The sequence below is a fragment of the Chiloscyllium plagiosum genome, unplaced genomic scaffold (genome assembly GCF_037043375.1).
Source record: "Chiloscyllium plagiosum isolate Xiang-an unplaced genomic scaffold, Cpla_swu_hap1 HiC_scaffold_15, whole genome shotgun sequence".
NCBI classification, from domain to species: Eukaryota; Metazoa; Chordata; class Chondrichthyes; order Orectolobiformes; family Hemiscylliidae; genus Chiloscyllium; species Chiloscyllium plagiosum.
In genome coordinates this window covers 43,935,570-43,958,441 of record NW_028270153.1, presented here as the reverse complement: position 1 = coordinate 43,958,441, position 22,872 = coordinate 43,935,570, and the positions used below count along the sequence as shown (strand labels likewise).

Here is a 22,872-nt window from a genome sequence, read left to right as displayed (position 1 = left end):
TTTTCCTTAGCGGTGACCTTTTTTTGAATACACAGGGCTTATACATGTGAGTCCACATCGACATTAAAATAAATAATATTGGAATCATGTCATTTGTAATAGAACAATAACGATGCTAACAGACTCTCCGGTGCTATTACTGGGAATTGTTAATATCTAGTCAGCTTTTATGCTGGAAAATCCTTCAGAAGCATTGTAAACATGGTAAATGGATCATGCTGTTAGAAAGAACACGTGAGATGAACTTGTGCCCATGTTGTCTACTTGGCTATCCTAATTAAAATATTATCAAATATATTCACTTCTACATTTACAAGCCAATGATTTGGGGGTCTGTTTTCTCTACATCAGCAGAAAGGCACAAAGTGGTGATGGCTTTAACTCTTCCAAAGTTTTCTGAATTTTTGAGCCCTATTAGAATGCACATTAAAAATTGTTGTCTGCTTAAATTTCACTCAAATGTTAGCTTTACTCTGTCACCACATATCACCAGATACATCAAAAAATAACACCAGATACTTCTGAGTTTACACCTGGAATGATGCAAATAGTTTTCTGTTTGAAAATTGAGTAGTAGTTTTTTTGAGAGTTGCAGTTAATATTCACATTTGAATACGGTGTTGAACAGATTCAGGTCTGAAGAGAAAGATTGGATGCATAAATCTGATGTACAAATATTTGACAAATGTTTATTGCAATCTTCAGTTTTCAGGTAAAGTCGATGAAAATGATGAACAAGTAGATATACTTAGATTAAGTGTCACTGACAAAGATGTTCCCTATACACCAGCCTGGAGAGCAAAGTATAAAATTGTAGAAGGGAATGAACGTGGGAACTACAAGATAGAAACGGACCCCGAAACAAACGATGGAATTCTGTCTCTTGTTAAGGTAAACAATTAACATTATTTAGCAGCGATGATATTTGCTAATGTCTATTATCAATGCTCGCCTCAACTTGGAATGGTTAAGGCTGGGCAAACAATGAATCTGGCCTCACCAAATTGCTTTGGAGCCCTCAGTCGGAACTTAGACCAGAACAAGAGCACAAACTAGGGATGTTTGCTGACTTTGCAAACTTGAGTCAGGGAAAAGTTGCAGGGAGTTGGATTTTTGTTCTGGAGTGCTCGGGTTCCCTAGGAATCCAGCTGAACAATGCTGAAACAAGAATGGAAAATGCTGGGCGCAGGAGAAGGCTGAACACCTGTCTATGTGCGCGGGCACTTATTGCATTTCTTTAAAAAAAAGAGAATAAGACAAAAAAAGCTCCAACATTCATTCCTCATGTACTTGATGTTCTCCATGCCCAATAAAAATCAGCATGCACCACTTTATGTTCCCATCTATCACAACCCCTCATGCATTCAACACCAACCTATGCTCCTATACTCATCTCACATTTAATCCCGATGCCAATATACACTCATTTACTCAACCTCCATGGCCCTTAAGAGACCTATGTTAAATTAGTGCCAGGTCATGCCACCCACACATCTGTGTTCCCTCTAACATTTTTCTTCTCTGTGGAATTCTGAGATCTGTCTGCAGCAGTAACATCTAAAACCTGGCGCACTGATTGATGTGTGTGGACCCTCAGAACAGGCTCATAGCTTAAGGGAAATATTGCCACCCATGCCTCTTTGTCCTTACATTTGCCAAGTTATCCAGTATCCTTCATGGGTAGACCTCAGGAACCATGCAGGGATGAAATAAGTTATTAGCGACTATTGCAAACTTCACTATATTGAAAAAAAAGCTCATTCATAAAACAAATTTAACACATTTTTACTATTTGCTTTCCCTCAACTACATAATGCCTTAGGATAACAAAAAAGTCAGGTTCATACTCCCCAATAACACCAGTTACTGGCATTCATAACCCACTTTAAGAAGCCTTAAACTACTTGTTACTGTCAATATAAACTAAAATGTCAGGCATCTATTGTGACAAAGGATGGAGTTATGGAGCATTAATCAAATCATGACACCTCACAACCCTATTCGCAACACACACAATGAAATATCAAACAATGTTTTTATTAAAAATAACCTTGTGATATTTATTTCAAAGATTTAAAGGGCGGGATTTTTAAATGTCTTGACAATCTTGACAGCTCCTTTTGATACTTTGACAGTTCTAATGAGCATCACAGTTCTTTTGGCAATTCTAATGAGCATCACTGTTCTTTGAGTTTATGCACTTTTTACACATTTATGGCATCTTTTAGCAATTCGAAAGAGCACTGATCTTCCCCAAAGGTGTTCTGGGACAATATCCAAAGGGATACCTTACCTCTCCAACAAAATACCTTGGCTATCCAAACAAATCCACTAAGTTCAGACCTCTACTGTCTAGTGACTAAATTTCAGATACCAAAAATGGAGCCAGCTGCCAATTCCTCTGGGTGGCTGCCTCTATGAAACACACTCGTGCAGATTTTGACCTGCTCCCATGAATATGGTAGGTACCTTGCTTGAGGATTGGTCCGATATTTAGACTTGGCCACCAATTTCTCCAGAAATTTCAGGCACAAGTCTTCAAGTTGCTTTGTGTGAAAAGTTCTTTTGATTCCTCTTTCCTCCAGAACATAGCTGTCCAAATGCACTTCATAGCCTATTAATCATTTTAAAAATTTAATCAGTTATCATATTGTAGAGAAAGTGACAGCTAAAGTTTGCATAACAAGGCCCCGCAAACTTGAATCTGAAAGTGAGCAGAACATCTGGATTTAGATGCTAATTGAGTTATAAAGTTTGGCCAGAATTTCCCCTATTCCTCTTGAAAGTAATGCCAGGGAAATTTATATGTCTACCAGTTGCAAGTTAACTTATCATCCCATCAGAAAAATGGGACCACAAGAAATGTAGCATTCGCGTGTTAATACACTGAGGTATGCATGTGAGTTACAGGCTTGGATCTACAACCTTCTGGCTAAGGTGTGAGAGAGCTCAGTTTTTTTTATTCATTCACAAGATGAGGGTGCCACTGACTAGGCATTTTATGTTTCCTAATTGCCCAGAGGGGCAGTTAAGAGGCAACCATATTGCTGTGGGTCTGGAGTCACAAGCAGTTCAGAGCAGGTAAGAATGGCCGGTTCCTACTTCAAGGACCTCAGTGAACCAGATGGTTTTTTTTTCCTGGCAGTCAACAATGGATTCATGGTCATCGTTAGAATCTTTGAGTTGATTTTATTGAATTCAAATTCCACCATCTGCCATGATAGGATTTAATCCTAGGTCCCCAGAACATTATCTGGGTCTCTGGATTAATAGTCCAGTGATAATACCACTACACCATGACTTCCTTTAACTAGTAGATATAGGGAGGCAGCATTGTAATGGTAAAGTTACTGGACTAGCAAACCAGAACCGCAGTTAATGTTCTGAGACAAGTGTTTGAATCCTACCATAGAAGTTGGTGAAATTTGAATTAAATAATGCCCTTTAAATAATGCTCTTTAAGGAAATAAATGTCCTTTAAAAGGCCCTTTAAAGCCCTTTCCAAAACTGGCAAAATATGATGGGCCAAATGGCTACCCAGCATGCTGTACCCAGTCAATGAGTCTATGATTATAAACTTCATTTGACATGGTTAATTATCCTTACCTTCAGTTTGAAGCCTGGTGCTGTACAATCTGAAATATTATTTGTTGTATGAGGAACAAGACCATCACCCAACATTTCAGTTTATCTCGTTGGCTAAATACGTACTCTGCTGCCACAACAAGAAATCTGAGAAATCTTATAGTGCCTAATATTTACATTAGGTGCTACACTCAAAATTCTTCATGTGCAGATATCTTAGAGTTACTTGAACAGATATTGTTTCGTGAATTTGTTACCTTATGTTTACAGCATTTGGATTATGAAGGGGGTTCAAAGAGACAGTTGAAAATCCTTGTTGAAAATGAAGAACCACTTTTTACCTGTAAAGAAATGACTGACGAACAGAAAGCTGAGGCACTGGACAGTGTATACGTTGTTATCAATGTTCATGATACGAACGATGCACCTGTGATTGACCCTTCAGAAGTAACTGTTCATCTTTTAGAAGGTCAAAAGGCAAATGTTATATTGGTGAAATTCAATGCTACTGATCCTGATAAGTACAACATAAATAATATCAGGTAAGAAGGAACTAAATCTAAGTTATACAATATGGCAAAGTTAACATTTGAGAAGTAAATATTTTACCTTTTTTTTAGTGTTTTATCTCATTTTTTTTCCATTCCTTCCTCGTTAAACTTACCACAGCTGCAAATTCTTCCATCTGAATCAGAACCCACGTTCCTGTACTACTTGTTTTTAAATGTAATTAATCAATCACAGATCAGTGAATAAAATTATTGGTTATCCTATAGGTAATCATATATGAAAATTAATGCACTCCCATAGAAATGTAGGGAGGGTTTGCTTCAGTTATACAAGACACTGGTGGGACCACACCTGGAGCACAGTGTACAGCATTGGTGTCCTATTTAAGGAAGGATATAAATGAATTAGTAGCTGTGAAGAGTTTTACTAGACAAATACCTAGAATGTGCAGATTGTCTTATGAGGAAAAGTTGTATATAGTGGATACATATCACAGGAGTTTAGAAATGTAAAAGGCAATGTGGTACTTTGACAGGGCGAATGTGGAAAGGATATTTCTTCTGAAGAAGAAGTTAAGAACTAGGGCTCTCAGTTAAAAATAAGGGTATTATCCAATTAAGACAGAGATAATTATTTTCTCTGATGTTGGAATTCTGTTCTTCAATAGGCAGTGGAAACAGAGGATTTGAATATTTTGGAGGCAGGGCTAGATAGATTCTTGATCAGCGAGCAGGTGGAAGGCTATTGGGGTATGTGGTAATGTGGAGTAATCAGATAAACCAAGATATTACTGAATGGCGGAGTAGGCTGTACCTCCTGCTGCTAATCTGTATGTTAGTAATTGGCTGCACAATATATGTTTTTTGAGTGCTAAATTATTTTATCAGACTGCAATATGTTGGTGCAAGAAATATGTGCATATTTCTGGCCAGAAGTATACATCCCTTCACAAATTAGGGTATGATAGGGGCACAAACCAGGAATATTTTTAACACAAAATAATTTGGACAGCAAAGCAATTATGAATTTATGCATACCCAAGTCCTTCATTCCCTGAGGCCCATGATCTTTAACCATCCTGTGGAAATTGCAGAGGTACAGAAATGTTCGACCATGAGAGCTGACATATTTTCCCATACACAATACACAACTGCTCTTGATTTTCCGATGCAGTTCAATATTTCACTGATCTGCAGACGAGTGTACTTCCTGAGTACACTGTACCAAATGTAGCTCCAATCTAATTATACTTCTAGCCTGTTCAAGTTCAGTCAATGACTTGTAAGAAATTCCTGCACTAGTAATTGCCACCATATCATTCAATGTGTTTTGAAAGCTCTCTGATAGGTAGCTCAATATTTTCAGAAATTACAATTGAGAACAGAACTCACCCTTTTATTTAAATATTGGGTCATGGTGTTTCTAACTCTGCTGTGTTCAATGGGATATGAACTGGATTTCTGCTGTGTTCTTCCTTTGGTCTTTCTTAACACCCATGTTTAGTGAATTGTCATTATGCTAAATTATATGGGTGACAATTTCTGTGTTGGTACTCAGCATAGTCAATATGAATAATGATGCATCACGTATTAGACTTTAATTTTCACTTTAAGTATCTAGTTTGTCTAGCAGACATAAAAAGTGGTAGAAGGTGAAATAATTAAGTTGTGATGTCACTGCCAATTCAACGGTTTGCATGGGGTTGTTCTGTTCACGAGATGATTGAGAATCAAGCAGCAACAGAGAAGATAGGAACAAACACACCAAATACTGATTTCTACAAAACTGAGTGCCCTGTCTCTGCCAAACGTCACTGTAGAATGGGAGTCCAATTAACTGTATTAGTTGTCTCCCTCCTTTGTGTGCTGCCTTCTCCTGCAAAACAATTTGAAGTCGTTAAATGTGTGCTCTGAACAAGGGCATTTTCCTTGCAGCACATAAACTAGCCTATCATCAAGTACATGTTGCCAGAAAAAGGCAGCCAAATGGGAGAAACATTTATGAATGGAGTATCGGCCTTCATAAGTTGAAGAAAGGTGATATGAAGTTTTCCCAGTTAATATATTGACAATCATGGAAGTAGAGAAAGAAAGGATGAATATGCAGTGACTAAGGTGTGTTCAATGGGGTTCAACAGACTAAGTAAGAAATGTGAAGAAATATATTACATTGTTTGCCTTGGCGAGACTATTCAATTTCTTCCTGCAGCAAGGTGCTAATGTATATATTGATCCCATTCACATGTTGTAACATTTCTTGGCAGACCCATGTACCAATCATGTTGCAACTTGCTGAGGGAGACAAAATACCTTATTCGCTCATGAAATTGCTCCACAAGCATCTCCGAAATTCAAAAACTCATGGAATGCATAGAATCATAGAAAAAATATAAAGCAAAAGAAACCATTTGGCCTATCAAATCTGTTCTGTCTTTCTGCAAGAACAACACACCAAATCCAACACTTCCCCTTTTCAATCTATCTCTGTAAATTTCTTTATTCTTTAACGGGATGAGGGCATCACTGGCTCGGCAGCATTTATTGCCCATCCCTAATTCCCAGGGGGCAGTTGAGAGTCAACCACTTTTCTGTGGGTCTGGAGTAACATGTAGGCCAGACCAGGTAAGGATGGCAGTTACCTTCCCTAAATTGCGTTAGTAAACCAAATGAGTTTTTCTGACAATTGGCAGTAGATTTATAGTAGTCATTAGACCACTATAATGTATTCTCTTAAGATTTTAATCCAGTTTTCTGTTAAAATGAATGACTCAATCTACATTCATCAGATACTAAATCAGTACATTGCAGATCCTAACGCAATGTAAAAGCAATTTTCTTCATTTTGTCATTGCTTCTTTTTGGCAATCATTTTAATTCAGCGCCCTCTGATTCTCAACCTTTCTGCCTGTCAGTGGGAACAGTTTTTTTTATCTGCACTCTGGCCAGTTTCATGAGACATCATCCTGCAGCAGCAAAATGTCCTCCCTCCCCACACTTTGATCAGAAAACATGGACTTTATCTTTGTATTGCTGTAGGTCTCTAAGGCCTACACTTAATTTACCATTCTTAATTGGTGAATTTGGAGGAGCTTGTGTTGTTTTGGCTTGACAAATAGGCAATGTCTGACTTCATTTACCAGCATTAAATTTGCTTATTCTTCCTTGGGAGAGTAAAATCAGATCCTAAGTTTCTTTCCATGCGTAGTCTTACCCAGCTATCATGTTGGACATGGGTAGCACGTACTTACTGTTTTAATGGTAGATATAATCAGCTCAACATTGTGTCTGTTAATACATTCTACCTTGATAGGGGAGGGGAGATGAATCAGAGGAAATTGCAAAACTTTGATTATATAATTCATGATTTCATAATTCAGGACATCATAATTCATTTGATTCTGTCAGTAGTTTTTCGTTTCCTTGCTTGCAAGAATCTTTTTTTGTCTGCTTTACAATTGTAAATGTAAATAACGGTTTTATAAGAATGCAAAAACAAGAATGTATCTATTGCATTTGATCCACTCTATCCCCAAATCAGTGAGCTGTCTGCAGTATTCATATTGCTGAAAATATTTGATGGAGGCCTAATTATACATGGTAATCAAGTTTCACACTAACTCCACGGGGCTCACAATTCCTTCTACACATCAAAGTAGTTCATAAAAATTTATTGTTTTAAATTGCTTTAGGAAAACAATCCTCACTAATTGGCGAATTCGCCATGGCAAAATTTACCAATCAGAGTTCACTGGGCAACCATTCAACACAGCCCTTTTATGCATGAGTGTTGGTTTTCTCTGCTATTTGATATTTTTGTGAATTGTCCTGAGGAGTGTAAGCCAAAAAACTTTGACATAGAGTCATACAGCATGGAAACAACACTTCAGTCCATGTTGAACGTAATTCCAACCTAAACTAGTCCCACCTGCCTAGTCCTGGCCCATATCCCTCCAAACATTTCATATTCATGTACCTATCCAAATGTAAACAAAATGAATAAAAATCCTGTATTAGTGGAATATCATAACTGCAATAACTGTAGTAAAACTATAATAAATATTTAAGTAAGCTTGCAATCCCCGGAACAGCAGCAAGATCCACATAATATCCCTTGTCAGTAATACTTACATTCTATGCTACTAGAACATAGAACATAGAACATGGAACAGTACAGCACAGTACAGGCCCTTCATCCCCTGATGTTGTGCTGGCCTTTTATCCTCCTCTAAGATCAGACTAACCTGCATTCTCATCAATTTACTATCATCTATGTGCCTATCTAAGAGTCACTTAAATGTCCCTAATGTATCTGACTCTATGACCACCGCTGGAAGTGCATTCCACACACCTACCACTCTCTGTGTAAAGAACCGACGTCTGACATCTCCCCTAAACCTTCTTTCAATTACCTTAAAATATGCCCCCTTGTGATAGCCATTTCTGCCCTGGAAAAAGTCTCCAAATATTCACTCTATCTATGCCTCTCAATATCTTGCACACTTCTTTCAAGTTGCCTCTCATCCTTCTTTGCTCCAATGAGAAAAGCCTTACCTCTCTCAATCTGCCTTCATAAGACATGCTGTCCAGTCCAGGCAGCATCCTGGTAAATCTCTTCTGTCCCCTCACTAAAGTTTCCACATCTTTCCTGGAATGAGGCGACCAGAACTGAACGCAATATTCCAAGTGTGGTCTAACCTGGGCTCTATAGAGCTGCAGCATAACTCTGCAGCTCATACACTCAATCCCTCTTGAACCCAATCCTACTAATTCACATTAATATATAATTCATATTTTAAAAATTAAAGGGTATAGTTTCATTGGCATTTTTGATTTCACCTTTGAAGTAACAATTATAACAAGAAGCATATACAAGAAGGAAGAGAGCACAAGTGCAGAAAGTATTCATCTAAATTTTATAGAGAATTTCCATGGAGAATAACCCCTTTCCAGAATGAAGCAAAATTTAAAAATCTATAAGATTTTATCTCTAATTTTTGTTTAGTAAATAATGTAACCACTATTTATTGATGAATAAACATAATACTCTCCTCTTCGGCAAAATAAGTTGTAGCCGACATTATTTTCCAAACTGAATGGTTGTGCCTCAGATTTTTTAGATTTAGGTTTAGATTTATTGTCATACACATAAAAAATACAGTGAAAAGTGTTTTTTTATGTGGTATATACAAAATATTGCCAAGCTCCAATGCCGTATTAAAACACTGGATATAATGAATTGTTTTATTATAATTGAGTTCATCTTTCTCTCTTTTTCTTGTCCCTCCTCTGCCGACCCTCCAGTTGCTGCTTGACATCAGCTGGTGTCTCTGAAATGGGCTCCTGAGTTTCTGTAACAGACTCTGGGTTCTTGGTTATGGGCCTCTGCTGCCAACACAATGAGGATTGCTCAGCCCAATCTGGATCCTTGACCCAGGGGATGCATGGGTTCCATACTGATAGCTATCAATGTGTGGCACCTGGGTGCCATGTAATTACAGTGTCAAGTTAGCGAACATTTCAGATAGCATTTTAAGCTAATAAGACATAGGACAGAGCTGGTGAAAATAGCTTAAGGTTGAAGATAGTATGAGTTGATAATGAGTGATCGGATTAATATACTTCACATCTGTGTTCACCCGAGAGAATGAGGGTGAAAGTATGGAACCCAAGGGCAGAGACTGGAAGATGTTTGAGCAAACTGACACAGGGAAGGACAAGGTATTGGAGGTGCCAGCAGGCTTAAAAATGGACAAATGTCCGATACTGGATGAATTGTGTCCTAAGAGACAAGGGAGGAGATTGCAGGGGAAATGATCCAAATTTCTAATACCTCTCTACCCAGGGGGGATGATCCAGAGGACTGGAGAACAGCTAATGTGGTTCTGATATTTAACAATGGTTGTACAGATAAGCCAGAGAACTACAGACCAGTGAGTAGGGAAACTATTGAAGAAAATCCTGAAGGAGAGCATCTATCTCCACTTGCTGAAGCAAGCATTTATCAGAGTTAGTCAACATGGCTTCATCAAATTTAATAGAATTTGACTGAATTTTTTGAGATGGTGACCAGTTGTGTTTGACGAGGGTAATGGATTTATGTCATTTATATGGATTTCAGCAAAGCCTTTGACAAGATCCCACATAAGAGATACATCAAGAATGCAATACAGGGGGGCATTGGATAATTTGATAAAGTAGATTCAAAATTGACTCTGGTATGGAAAACAGAGGGTGATGACAGAAGACTGCTTTACTGACTGGAAGCGAGTGCCAAGTGGCATAACACAAGGATCAGTGCTGGGTCTCCTATTTATCATCATTTATATAAGTGACATAGATGATTGTGTCGGGATTGGATTAGTAATGAGTGGACTGCAAGAATATTTCAACAGGATGGTCAAATTTGCAGATAAGTAGCAGATGGAATTTAACCTTGAAAAGTGTGAGGTGGTACTCTTTGAAAAGAGTAAATTGACAATTAAGTTTTCAATGAATGGCATATCATAGGGAGTTCTGTGGAACAATGTGACCTTGGAGTGTTTGTCATAGAGTCATAGAGTCATAGAGATGTACAGCATGGAAACAGACCCTTCAGTCCAACCCGTCCATGCCGACCAGATATCCCAACCCAATCTAGTCCCACCTGCCAGCACCCAGCCCATATTCCTCCAAATGCTTCCTATTCATGTTCCCATCCAAATGCCTGTTAAATGTTGCACTTGTACCAGCCTCCACCACTTCCTCTGGCAGCTCATTCCATAAACGTACCACCCTCTGTGTGAAAAGTTTGCCCCTTAGGTCTCTTTTATATCTTTCCCCTCTCACACTAAACCTATGCCCTCTAGTTCTGGACTCCCCGATGGATCTCTGAAGGTCAAAGGACATGTTAATTAGGGAGGTGAGAAAGGCATATGGGATATTTGCTTTATCAATCAAAGCAGAGATTACAAAAGCAGATAAGTCATGTCAGAGTTCTATAGAATTTGGTGACACAACAGTAAGAGTCCTGTGTGCAGTTCTGGTTGCCACATTACAGGAAGAATGTGATTGCATTGGAGAGGGTGCAGAGGAAATTCACCAGGATGCTGTCTGGGATTTAAAAATTAAATTATGAAGAGAAGTTGGATAGGCTTGGGTTGCTTTCATTGGAGCAGGGAAGACTGAAGGCTGATCTGATTGAGGTGTACAAGATTATAAGGGGCATGGGCAAAGCATAAGGAGCAGCTATTCCACTTAGTCATTGACAAGGGGACATAGGCGAAAGTGAGGACTGCAGATGCTGGAGATTAGAGTCAGTATTAGAATGGAGCTGGAAAAGCACAGCAGGTCAGGCAGCTTCCGAATGAGCAGGAAAATTGATGTTTCAGGCCAAAGCCCTTCGTGGGAGGGGGTTGGGGCTGGGGAGAAGGTAGCTAAGAGTGCAATAGGTGGATGGAGGTGGGGTAATGGTGATAGGTCGGAGAGGAGGGTGGAGCGGATAGGTGGGAAGGAAGATTAGCAGGTAGGACAGATCATGAGGATTGGTGCTGAGCTGACCTGATGAAAGATTTTCTTGCTCCTCGGATGCTGTCTGACCTGCTGTGCTTTTCCAGCACCACTCTGATCCTGACTCTGATCTCCAGCATCTGCAGTCCTCACTTTCACCTAGTCAGAAATTGAATTCTATTCACATGCAATGATTGCTTGCAATTTTGAGGCAATTGGAACATAGATTACCTTTACCACTTAACTCAAATAGCTGAAAATTCTGAGAAAGTAATCAAAACAAATGTGCTGATCCTTCAGTTCATGGTCTTTCAAGCTTTCATGTCTTCCAATTTTCCATGAATAATTGCAGTCTTAGGAATAACATAAAATTTCACTGCAGGAGAAAGAATATTTCACTCTTCCTTATAGTCAAGGAAATCAAGTCTGATGATCAGTGCATTTTAATGCTGCAGTATTGAAGAATTCATTCTGTTCACACTTTTGTCGAAAAGGTTTGTCAAGGCATATGATCCAGAAGGTTGGGTTACAGTAAATGAGGAAACTGGTGTCGTTACAACTGTCCATGAATTAGATCGTGAATCTCCTTATGTGAAAGAGAACATTTATAAAGTTATTGTTCATGCCATTGATGATGGTAAGTCTGTAATTATCAAATGTCCTGCAATATGTGTTACAATATCTAATCCTGTCTTTCATCTTTCACTGCAGAAAGGTCTCTGCCCATTTCTGTGAAGATGGCCATTATTACATTTGACTTTCCACAATTGTATTAGTTTATATTACTAGGTGTATCATGTGTGAGATGTCAGCAATAAGGATCAGATCGCTTTTATATTATCACGGTCTTATTTTCTCAACAACATTGGTTATCCTTAATAGTAGTTCTGACTCTGCCAGTGTGACATTATTTTTCATTGTATTTTGTTGTTCTCTGGGACCTCAGTTTCTGCAGAATGGTTGGCAATTTGAACAGTTGAATTTTATTAATTGATATTTATTAAATTTTACGAGGCCTTACCTGATTTGATGTAAATCAATGCAATTTTATTCCACCTGGAGGCCATATAGCTTCCCAGTCAATATTCTTTTATCTTCCCCATCTCTACCTCAGGAATTACATCTTAAACTTTGGAGTTTATTTATTACAGGTTGAAATGTAGTGTGACGATGCTGTGTTTCAAGAAGTTATTTTGAGCTGGTTTTTTAAGAAGAGAGATTGAACAAGAGGTTTCGAGCAGTCAATAAGAAAGTAAACAGCTTGTGAGACCTTGGGTTTATTTTGAGTTGTAACAATAGAAGCAGCCTGAATAGGCGTGGTCAAGCTCTCACAAAACCAGGGTTTTTAGTTTCGATTTCAGCACTTACTGTTAGGGTCAGGAAGAAGTGAAAGCTATTTTTTCCCTCTCTTGGTGACAGCCAAAGGTAGGGAATTCTCTGCTGGCTACAGGAGTTGCATGTGAGACAATGTTTTCTGAAGAGGCCTTTTGCCAAGGATGAGTTCATGTTACTATATTAGAACAGTTAATTAGTAATAGTTACTGTATCTATTATTCTGTTAAGTTTTCCAATAGTGTTAAATTATTCCAATTTTGTCCTTTGTTTTGTTTATTAACGATAGTCAATGAAGAAAGCGTGTTTTGCTTTAAATCCAGTAATTTGACCTATTGAATTGCATCTGGATGAAATACCTTATATTTACCTCTCAAATAAGAAAAGGTTAGGGTCCAGATTATCTTTGGAATATTTTGAGAGGGTTATGTCTGATCCATAACAGTGGGTTATTTTCTTTATTTTTAGATCTGCCATTAGATAACAACATTTTTAGTGCTCAGATTTAGCTTCTAGCAATGGTTTTTTTTCTCCATTCCTATTATGTTTGACACTTGGAGTCATGATGTGTATTTCTCATTTTATGTCAGCAAAGGGAATCATGGGGATTTATTAGTGGATTCTAGTTTTAGATGTAGAAAATAATGTTTCTATAGTGGGATAATACAGGCAGTGGGATTATAGCTGAGACACTTGTCACTGACATTCTATTCACTCTTGACCAGAGGTTTCACACCAAGGAATAAATTCCTGAGTGCATCTGGAGAAACCTCTACATTTCAGATGACTACCAAACTTTGCAGAGGAACATAGATACATTTAGTGAGTGAGCAAAGGTCTGGCAGATGGAATGCAATATTAGAAAATGTGAAGTCATACATTTTAGTAGGAGAAACAGCAAAATTGATTATTACTTGAATGGTAACAAGTTGCAGCATGCTGATTTACAGAGGGATCTGGGTGTCCTTGTGCATGAATCGCAAATGGTTGGTCTGCAGGGACAACAAAGTAATTAGGAAGGCAAATGGAATTTTGAATTTTGTTGCTAAAGGGGTTGAGTGTAAAAACAGAGAGGTAATGTTACAGCTGTACAAGGTGCTGGTGAGGCCACAACTGAAGTAATGTGTGCAGATTTGGTATCCTTACTTAAGAAAGGATGTACTGGCACTGTAGGGGATGCAGAGGAGGTTCACTAGGTTGATTCTGGAGTTGAGGGTGTTGGCTTATGAGGAGAGGCTGAGTAGATTGGAATTATATTAGTGAAATTCAGAAGAATGAGGGGGGAATCTCATAGAAAATTATGAAGTGAATCGATAAAATAGAAATAGATAGTGTGTTTCCACTGGTAGGTGAGACTAGGACAAGAGGACGTGGCCTCAAGATTCAAGGAAGCAGGTTCAGAACTGAGCTGAGAAGGAACTTGTTCACCCAGAGAGTTGTTAATCTGTGGAATTCCACGCCCAAGGACGTTGTTGACGCTACTTCAGTAATCACTTTTAAAGCTAAGGTAGATACCTTTTTGAAAAATACAAAGAATTAAAGGATATGGTGAAAATGCGGGTAATTGGAACAGAGTCCATGAAAAGATTAGCCATGATCTTATTGGTGGGAGAACAGGCTCAAAGGGCTGGACGGCCTGCTCCTGCTCCTAGTTCTTATGTTCTTACGTTCAAATGCATTGCTACCTCATTGAAAAGTGGCAACAGGGTTAGCGAGCCTGGACCACCTGGAAGATTTCCTGAATTCTGATCCACATTGATTGCATAAATGATCACCTTGAACTGCATAAAGAGGATATAAGGTGTGGTTTTTTATGATGTATAGTATTGCAGCCAACTGAGTCAAAGTTGACAACAACCCTATCATCACTTACTGGGATTGTTAGGTATTTCCAGTCTATCAGTAATATATTAATGATACTGTAGACATGGATAGGACAGTTCTGCAGTTTTGGAACTTAAGTAGTGTCATCTAATACTGGAAACATGAAACTTCAACATGACATTAGCTGAGGTTTTCTAGCTCCATTCTGACAGGTATAAAGGTGAGGGCACAACAAAATTAGAAGTGAGTATCGATGGGTTGGCTTTCCAACACAATCCTGTCACCTGAGAAGTATTGGCCTCTTCGCGTACGGAAGTGGGATGCCAAATTATGTATGTCAAGGCCAATTTGGGGTAATGTTGCACCATTGTTATCAGTTTGCCAGTTTGGAATGTGCCTTTGCCAGATTGGGAAGCCATGATGTGGAGGTGCTGGTGTTGAACTGGAGTAGATGAGTCAGACATCACATGATACCAAGTTATAGTCCAACAGGTGTATTTGAAATCACAAACTTTTTGGAGCACTGCTCCTCCATCAGGTGAAGTGAAGGGAAATACACACGCACAGAATTTATAGGCAGAGAGATGGAAAGATAGCACAAATAGTGTAAGTGAAGAGTCAACAGGCTGAATAACAAGTCTTTGCAGGTAATCAAAAGTGTCAGGTGGTGACTCATATCTATCATGTTATTCCAGCCATTTGGTTTGTCTCCAGCACCATCTTATTTTTAATTCTTTGTAATTATCACCCTGCCTCAATTAATTAGATCACTGGTCTTCCCTTCACTTGCTATTTAGTTGTTGACACTTTACTTACACTGTGTCACTTTTGGAGGTGTAGTGGACAGTGAAGAAGGTTACCTCAAAGTACAATGGGACTTTGATCAGATGGGCTAATAGGCTGAGGAGTGGCAGGTGGAGTTTAATTTAGATAAATATGAGGTGCTGCATGTTGGTAAGGCAAAATAGGACTTATACACTGAATGGTAAGATTCTGGAGAATGTTGCTGAACAGAAACATTGGAGTGCAGGTTCATAATTCCTTGAAAGTGGAGTCACAGGTAGACAGGATAGTGAAGAAGGTGTTTGGTATGCTTGCCTTTGTTGGTCAGTGCATTGAGTATAAGAGTTGGGAGGTTATGTTGCAACTGTACAGGACATTGGGGGATTAGGCCACTTTTGGAATACGGCGTTCAAGTCTGGTCTCCCTGCTACAGGAAGAATGTTGCGAAACTTGAAAGGATTCAGAAAAGATTTACAAGGATGTTGCTAGGGTTGGAGGGTTTGAGCTATTAGGAGATACTGAATAGGACGGGGCAGTTTTCCCTGGAGCATCGGAGGCTGAGAAGTGTCCTTTTGGGGTTTTACAAAATTATGAGGGACATAGATAGGGTAAATTGATAAGGTCTTTTCCCCAGGGTGGGGAAGTCTAAAACTAGAGGGCATACGTTTAGTGTGAGAGGGGTGTTATGAAGTTGAAGGCGTGTACTGTAACTTTAAGAGAGAGTGAAGGCTGTTTTGCACTGGGAACTTGCAGGCACCTGTTATGTGACTGACAGCAGTTTCCGAGTGTACTGGAAAATTGAAAATACGTTACATTTGGCTGTGAAACAAATACCTGAGTTTTTGTTGTTATGTTTTTCCAATATTTCACATTTAATCAATCTGTTTAAATTATGTCCCAAGATATTAAAACCCAATCAAATTTGAATTTATTGTTTTGGAAAACATCAAACCAATGAGATGATCCAATGTTTGGGGTATAAAGAAGCTGGCATTTTGAGTGTTAGTCAGAGAGCGTGACCAACTGCCATCATCAGGGAAGCTGCTGGCAAAACACTCTTTGTCAAAGGTACCTTTTCATATGAAATATCTTTGCAGCAAAAGACCGAAGGTGACCCAGGAAGATCTATAGCTGAGGAAGACAGACACCAGAGATGACAGCTGCAGTGTATTTTTTGAAAATTAAGTGGATGTAATTTTAATCAGGCATTTATTGGAACAGTACATTGTTACAGAGTTGGAGACAGATAACAAGCAACTAGGAGAAATGAGGGCTAGAGTTGTAAATAGTTGTTGTTTAATGTTCACTTTTAGAGTTAAACAATACATTGATATTTTTTCTTTCAATAGTGGAAGTTTGGAGTTCTCTGTCACTCATACTTTAACAGATTGCAAGGTGAGGTGAGCCTTTCTGGGTGTTTGCTTTAATTAACAGAAGGGTTTACCATCGTGTTGTAACAGGGGAAAAATTTAAGAGGCAAGCTTTTCACACAAAGGGTGGTGTGTGTATGGAGTGAGATATCAGAGGCAGTGGTGGAAGCTGGTACAATTATAACATTTAAAAGGCATCCTGATGAGTATATAAATGGGAAGTGTTTAGAGGGATAGGGGCCAAATGCTTGCAAATGGGACAAGATTAATTCAGGATATCTGGTCAGCATGGATGAGTTGGACCGAAGGGTTTAGTTGCATGCTGTACATCTGTATGACTCTATGACTCTATATTCATTACCCCATTTCAGGTGGCTCAGTGGTTAGCATTGCTGCCTCACAGCGCCAGGGAACAATGGGGAATCCAGCTTATCAATGCTAAAGATAAGACCAAAGCATTTGTAACAACATTCAACCAGCAGTACCAAACAAATAATCCACCTTGGCTTCCAACTCAGGTCTCCAGCATCATATATATCACTCTTCAACCAAATTCATTCAATCCATACAAAATCAAGAAATGTTTGGAGGCACTGGATCTGTAAAGCCTATATTTCTGACAGTATTCCACTAGTATTATGGGTGGCACAGTGGCTCAGTGCTTAGCACTGCTGCCTCAGAGCACCAGGGTCCCAGGTTTTGATTCCTGCCTCGGGTGACTGTCTGTGTGGAGTTTGCACAATCTCCCCGTGTCTGCGTGGGTTTCCTCCGGGTGTTCTGGTTTCCTCCCACAGTCCAAAGCTGTGCAGGTCAGGTGAATTGGCCATGCTAAATTGCCCATAGTGTTAGGTGCACCAGTCAGAGGGAAATGGGTCTGGGTGGGTTACTCTTCGGAGGGTTGGTGCAGACTGGTTGGGCCGAAGGGCCTGTTTCCACACTGTCGGGAATCAAATCAGAATAATACTAAAGACATATGCTTCAGAAATTGCCACACCACTAGCCAAGCTGTTCCAATACAGTTCACAACACTGGCTTTCTTCTGCCAATGTGGAGAATTGACCAGGTATATCCTGTTCACTAAAAGCAGGAAAAATTCAACCCGACCAATTACCACCCCATCAGTTTACTCTCGATGATTAGTAAAGTGGTGGAAGTTGTCATCAACAGTGCTATCAAGCAACATCTGTTCAGCAATAACCTGCTCAGTGATGCTCAGGTAGGACCACTCAGCTCCTACCCCCATTACAGACTTGGTTCAAACATGGACAAAACAGCTGTATTCCAGAGGTGAGGTGAGAGTGAGTGCCCTTGACATCAAGATTGCAATTGACCTGAGTGTAGTATCAAGAAGGCAAAACAAAATTGGAGCCAAGAGGTATTGGGGGAAAATTCTCGGCTGTTTGAAGTCATACTTGGCACAAAGGAAAATGGTTGTAATAGATGGTAGTCAGTCATCTCAGTGCATAGAGTCATAGAGATGTACAGCACGGCAACAGACCCTTCAGTCCAACCTGTCCATGCCGACCAGATATCCCAACACAATCTAGTCCCACCTGCCAGCACATTCCATACACGAACAACCCTCTGTGTGAAAAAGTTGCCCCGTAGGTCTCTTTTATGTCTTTCCCCTCTCACCCTCAACCTATGCCCTCCAGTTCTGGACTCCCCAGCCCCAGGAAAAAGACTTTGCCCATTTACCCTATCCATGCCCCTCATAATTTTGTAAACTTCTATAAGGTGACCCCTCAACCTCCGACATTCCAGGGAAAACAGCCCCAGCCTGTTCAGCCTCTCCCTGTAGCTCAAATCCTCCAACACTCGCAAAATCTTTGTAAATCTTTTCTGAACCCTTTCAAGTTTCACAACATCTTTCCGATAGGAAGGGGACCAGAATTGCATGCAATATTCTAGCAGTAGCCTAACCAATGTCCTGTACAGCCGCAACATGACCTCCCAACTCCTGTACTCAATACTCTGATCAATAAAGGAAAGCATACCAAACACCTTCTTCACTATCCTATCTACCTGCGACTCCACTTTTCAAGGAGCTATGAACCTGCATTCCAAGGTCTCTTTGTTCAGCAACACTTCTTAGGACCTTACCATTAAGTGTATTAGTCCTGCTAAGATTTGTTTTCTCAGAATGCAGCACCTCACATTTATCTGAATTAAACTCCATCTGCCACTTCTCTGCCCATTTGCCCATCTGGTCAAGATCCTTTTGTAATCTGAGGTAACTCTCTTCGCTGTCCACTACTCCTCCAATTTTGGTGTCTTCTGCAAATTTACTAACTGTACCTCTTGTGCTCGCATCCAAATCATTTATGTAAATGACAAAAAGTAGTGCAGCCAGCACTGATCCTTGTGGCATTTCACTGGTCACAGGCCTCCAGTCTGAAAAACAACCTTCCACCACCAGATCTGCTACCTTTGAGCCAGATCTGTATCTAAATGGCTAGTTCTCCCTGTATTCCGTGCAATCTAACCTTGCTAATCAGTCTTACACGGGGAACCTTGTCAAACGCCTTACTGAAGTCCATACAGATCACATCTACCGCTCCGCCCTCATCAATCCTCTTTGTTACTTTTTCAAAAAGCTCAATCAAGTTTCGAGACATGATTTCCTACGCACAAAGCCATGTTGACTATCCCTAATCAGTCCTTGCCTTTTCAAATATATGTATATCCTGTCCCTCAGGATCCCCTCAATAACTCGTCCATCACCGACATCAGACCCACTGGTCTATAGTTCCCTGTCTTGTCCTTACCACCGTTCTTAAAGAGTGGCACCACGTTAGCCAACCTCCAGTCTTCTGGCACCTCACCTGTGACTGTCGATGATACAAATATCTCAGCAAGAAGGATTTTCTCAGGGTAATGTCCTTGGCTCAACAATCTTCAGCTGCTTCATCAATGACCCTCCCTCCATCATAAGGTCAGAAGTGCAGTGTTTTATTGATGATTACAGAAGGTTGAGCACAATTCACAACTTCTCAGATATCGAGGCAGTCCGTGTCCAAATGCAGAAAGACCTAGATAATATCCAGATTTGAGATGACAAGTGGTACGTAACATCAGTTCTAAAGAGTGACCATCTTCAACAAGAGAGAATTGAACCGCTTCCCCTTGATATTCAATGGCATTGCTATCAATATTCTGAATGTCACCATTCACCAGAACTGAACAATGTAAACCATAAAAATGCTAAGGATACAAGAACAGGTCAGGAGGTAGGAATTCTGCAGTGAGTTACTCATTTCATGACATTTTGTAATTCATTCATAGGACATTGGCATGCTGGCTGGGCCAGCATTTAAACCTACCCCAAGTTGTCTTTGAGAAAAGTGGTGGTGAACTGCTTATTTGAACCATGCGAATCTATGTGCTGTAGACTTCCCAAAGTCTCTCCATCATCAACAAAACTTAAGTCAGGAATACGATAGAATACCCCCCGCTTGCCTGGATGAGTACAGCTCCAACATCACTCAGCAAGCTAGACATCATCTAAAGCAAAGCAGCCAGCTTGTTTGGCACTATATCCATAAACATTCACTCCCTCCACCACTAACATATAGTAGCAGCAGTGTGTACTATCTATAAATTCAATGCAGAATTTCACCAAGACTCCTTAGACAGCACCTTTCAAATTCACAACCGTTACGATCTAAAAGGACAAAGGCAGCAGATGCATGGGAAAATCATCACCTGCAAGTTCCTCTCAAAGTCACTCATTATCCTGACTTGGAAATATATCCAGTTCCTTCAGTATTGCTGGGTCAAAATCCTGGAACTCCATCCCTAAGGGCAATGAGAGTCAACCTGCACAAAATTGACTGGAGTCGTTCAAGAAGGCAGCTCCCTGCTGTCCCCTCAAGTCACTAGTGACAGGCAACAAATGCTGGCTGAACTGATGATGCCCATGCCTCATACATGGATAAAAGAATCGTGAAAATTGATTTCCTTAGCATTACTTCTAGTCAGACATGCCTGCTTGGTACATTTTCCTTTAATTTGAATGTGACCAAGAGGGAAGATTTCCCAGGACCTGTGTCTAATATTAAAAAGAATGAGGAGGAAATTCAGATGAATACTGACACAATATTTAATTTTCAGCATTCACAGTTTTCTGCATTCCAGTTGGTGATGCTATATTCTTGTTGGTTAAAATATGAAGAGTCAAAGATGTGACCGACTATTAGCTGCACACTTATTGCAAACACAATTTGTTGTTCACATATTTTTCTTTTCTTTAGGGATACCCCCTCAAACAGGAAGTAGTACTTTAAATATTGTGTTGAGTGATATTAATGACAGTGAGCCATATTTGGTTTCTACATATGAAGAAATGTGTGACGATGGAGGTATTCAGCACATCACTCTTACAGCAAAAGATGATGATATGAATCCATTTGGTGGCCCGTTTCACTTTGAACTTCTAGACAATGAAGAAAATATAAATGAAAAGTGGAAATTAGAACAAAAAAGTGGTAGGTGGTGAATCCAAGTCTATTAACATGGGTGCAGTACATACCTTTTACTTCAGCAATTTAGTGAGAAATTGATTTTGGTCAACTAGTAATGGTAAGTAATTTGTTACATTCAGAGAATTTATTGTAATTTATATAATCATTAATACAATTTGGTGACTTTATGGCAGGTTATTCTGTTAAACTTGAAAGAACAAAGAAAATTCCTGTTGGAAACTATACCATACCTGTGCTAATAAGAGATAGACAAGGTGTAGCGACAAAGAATACGTTGCATCTATGGATCTGTCATTGTCAAGATGGAAATACCTGCCCTATGTCAAGTCCACCTCTAGCTACCTTAGCTGCATCTGCAATTGGTCTTCTCTTTGGAGCATTACTGCTGCTGTTGTGTAAGTAAGCATAAGCTCACATGTAATACAACCATCCACACAAAAGCAAAGTAGCGCAACTTTATGCAATTCATTTTAAAACTTGACTGAAAAAGAAAAAATCTTTACTTTTCTGATATAATTTAAACCGTTGAAATTTTGAGTTTAGTGCTATTTGCTTTAAAATGTTTTAGGTATATTTAGCAAAATTTACTGATCTCTAAAACTGATTCTTTTATCTACATTCTCATTGACCAAGTTTCCATGTCCAGAAAATGAGCTTGCAAAATTTACTCTTTTACATTTTGAAAAGGTTCATATTGGGGTTTCACAAAGATGATCCTTCTATAGATACCTTCTAAAACAACATTCAAATGCCTCTTGAAAGATTGTAGATATTTTCCTAGAACTACATTTGCTGATTTTTTTTCAGTAATCAATGATACTGCAAAGAAGAATTGTTCCTGAAATCTGTCTTAAAAGTTGTAGTAATTTAAGGGATTTGTTAGAATAATAAAGGTTGTTGCCTCATTTAGAGAGATGGCTAGCAACACGAGCTTGATTCCCATTCCAGCTAATGTAGACTTGACACCTCCTTCCTCATATTACCCTTGAGAGTGAAAAGTAATGGCAAACCACCACTGACAAAACAGCCAAGTAAGACATTTCAGGAAGAAGCATCAGCAGACAATATTTTTTAAATTATTTAATGAGATCTAAGCATTGCTGGCATATTTGCTTCATTTCACTTCAGCTAAGTGGCTTGATAGACTACTTCAAATGGCTATTAAGAATCAACCACATTGTTGAGAATCTGGTGTCATGTGTAGGCCAGACCAAGTAAGATTGCAGATTTCTATCCTAAAGGACAATAACGTATTAGATTGGTGTTAACAATAAGAATCAACAATGATTTCATGACCACCATCACTCAAACTGATTTTAAATTGCAGATTTTATTATTTTAATTTACATTTTAACAGCTGCCAATTGAATCCACTTCCCCAGAGTATTAACTTATATCTCTAGATTACTAGCTTTGACAAAGGTCAGTTAGACTCGAAACGTCAGCTCTTTTCTCTCCTTGCAGATGCTGCCAGAACTGCTGAGATTTTCCAGTATTTTC

The 22,872-nt window shown here is 39.2% G+C and overlaps 1 protein-coding gene across 3 annotated transcripts in view; it reads left to right on the top strand.

The window, feature by feature from the left end:
• LOC122560073 (cadherin-like protein 26) overlaps nt 1–22,872 on the top strand; it is a 77,949-nt gene that overhangs the window by 32,504 nt on the left and 22,573 nt on the right. For 2 of the 3 annotated variants that reach the window (XM_043710285.2, XM_043710283.2), the window contains exons 7-11: nt 706–891; nt 3,856–4,127; nt 12,074–12,216; nt 21,142–21,375; nt 21,546–21,767. In XM_043710285.2, the coding sequence (XP_043566220.2) occupies nt 706–891; nt 3,856–4,127; nt 12,074–12,216; nt 21,142–21,375; nt 21,546–21,767 (1,057 nt within the window). The remainder of the gene's footprint in view (nt 1–705; nt 892–3,855; nt 4,128–12,073; nt 12,217–21,141; nt 21,376–21,545; nt 21,768–22,872) is intronic. The other variant, XM_087994615.1, reaches the window with a different exon arrangement.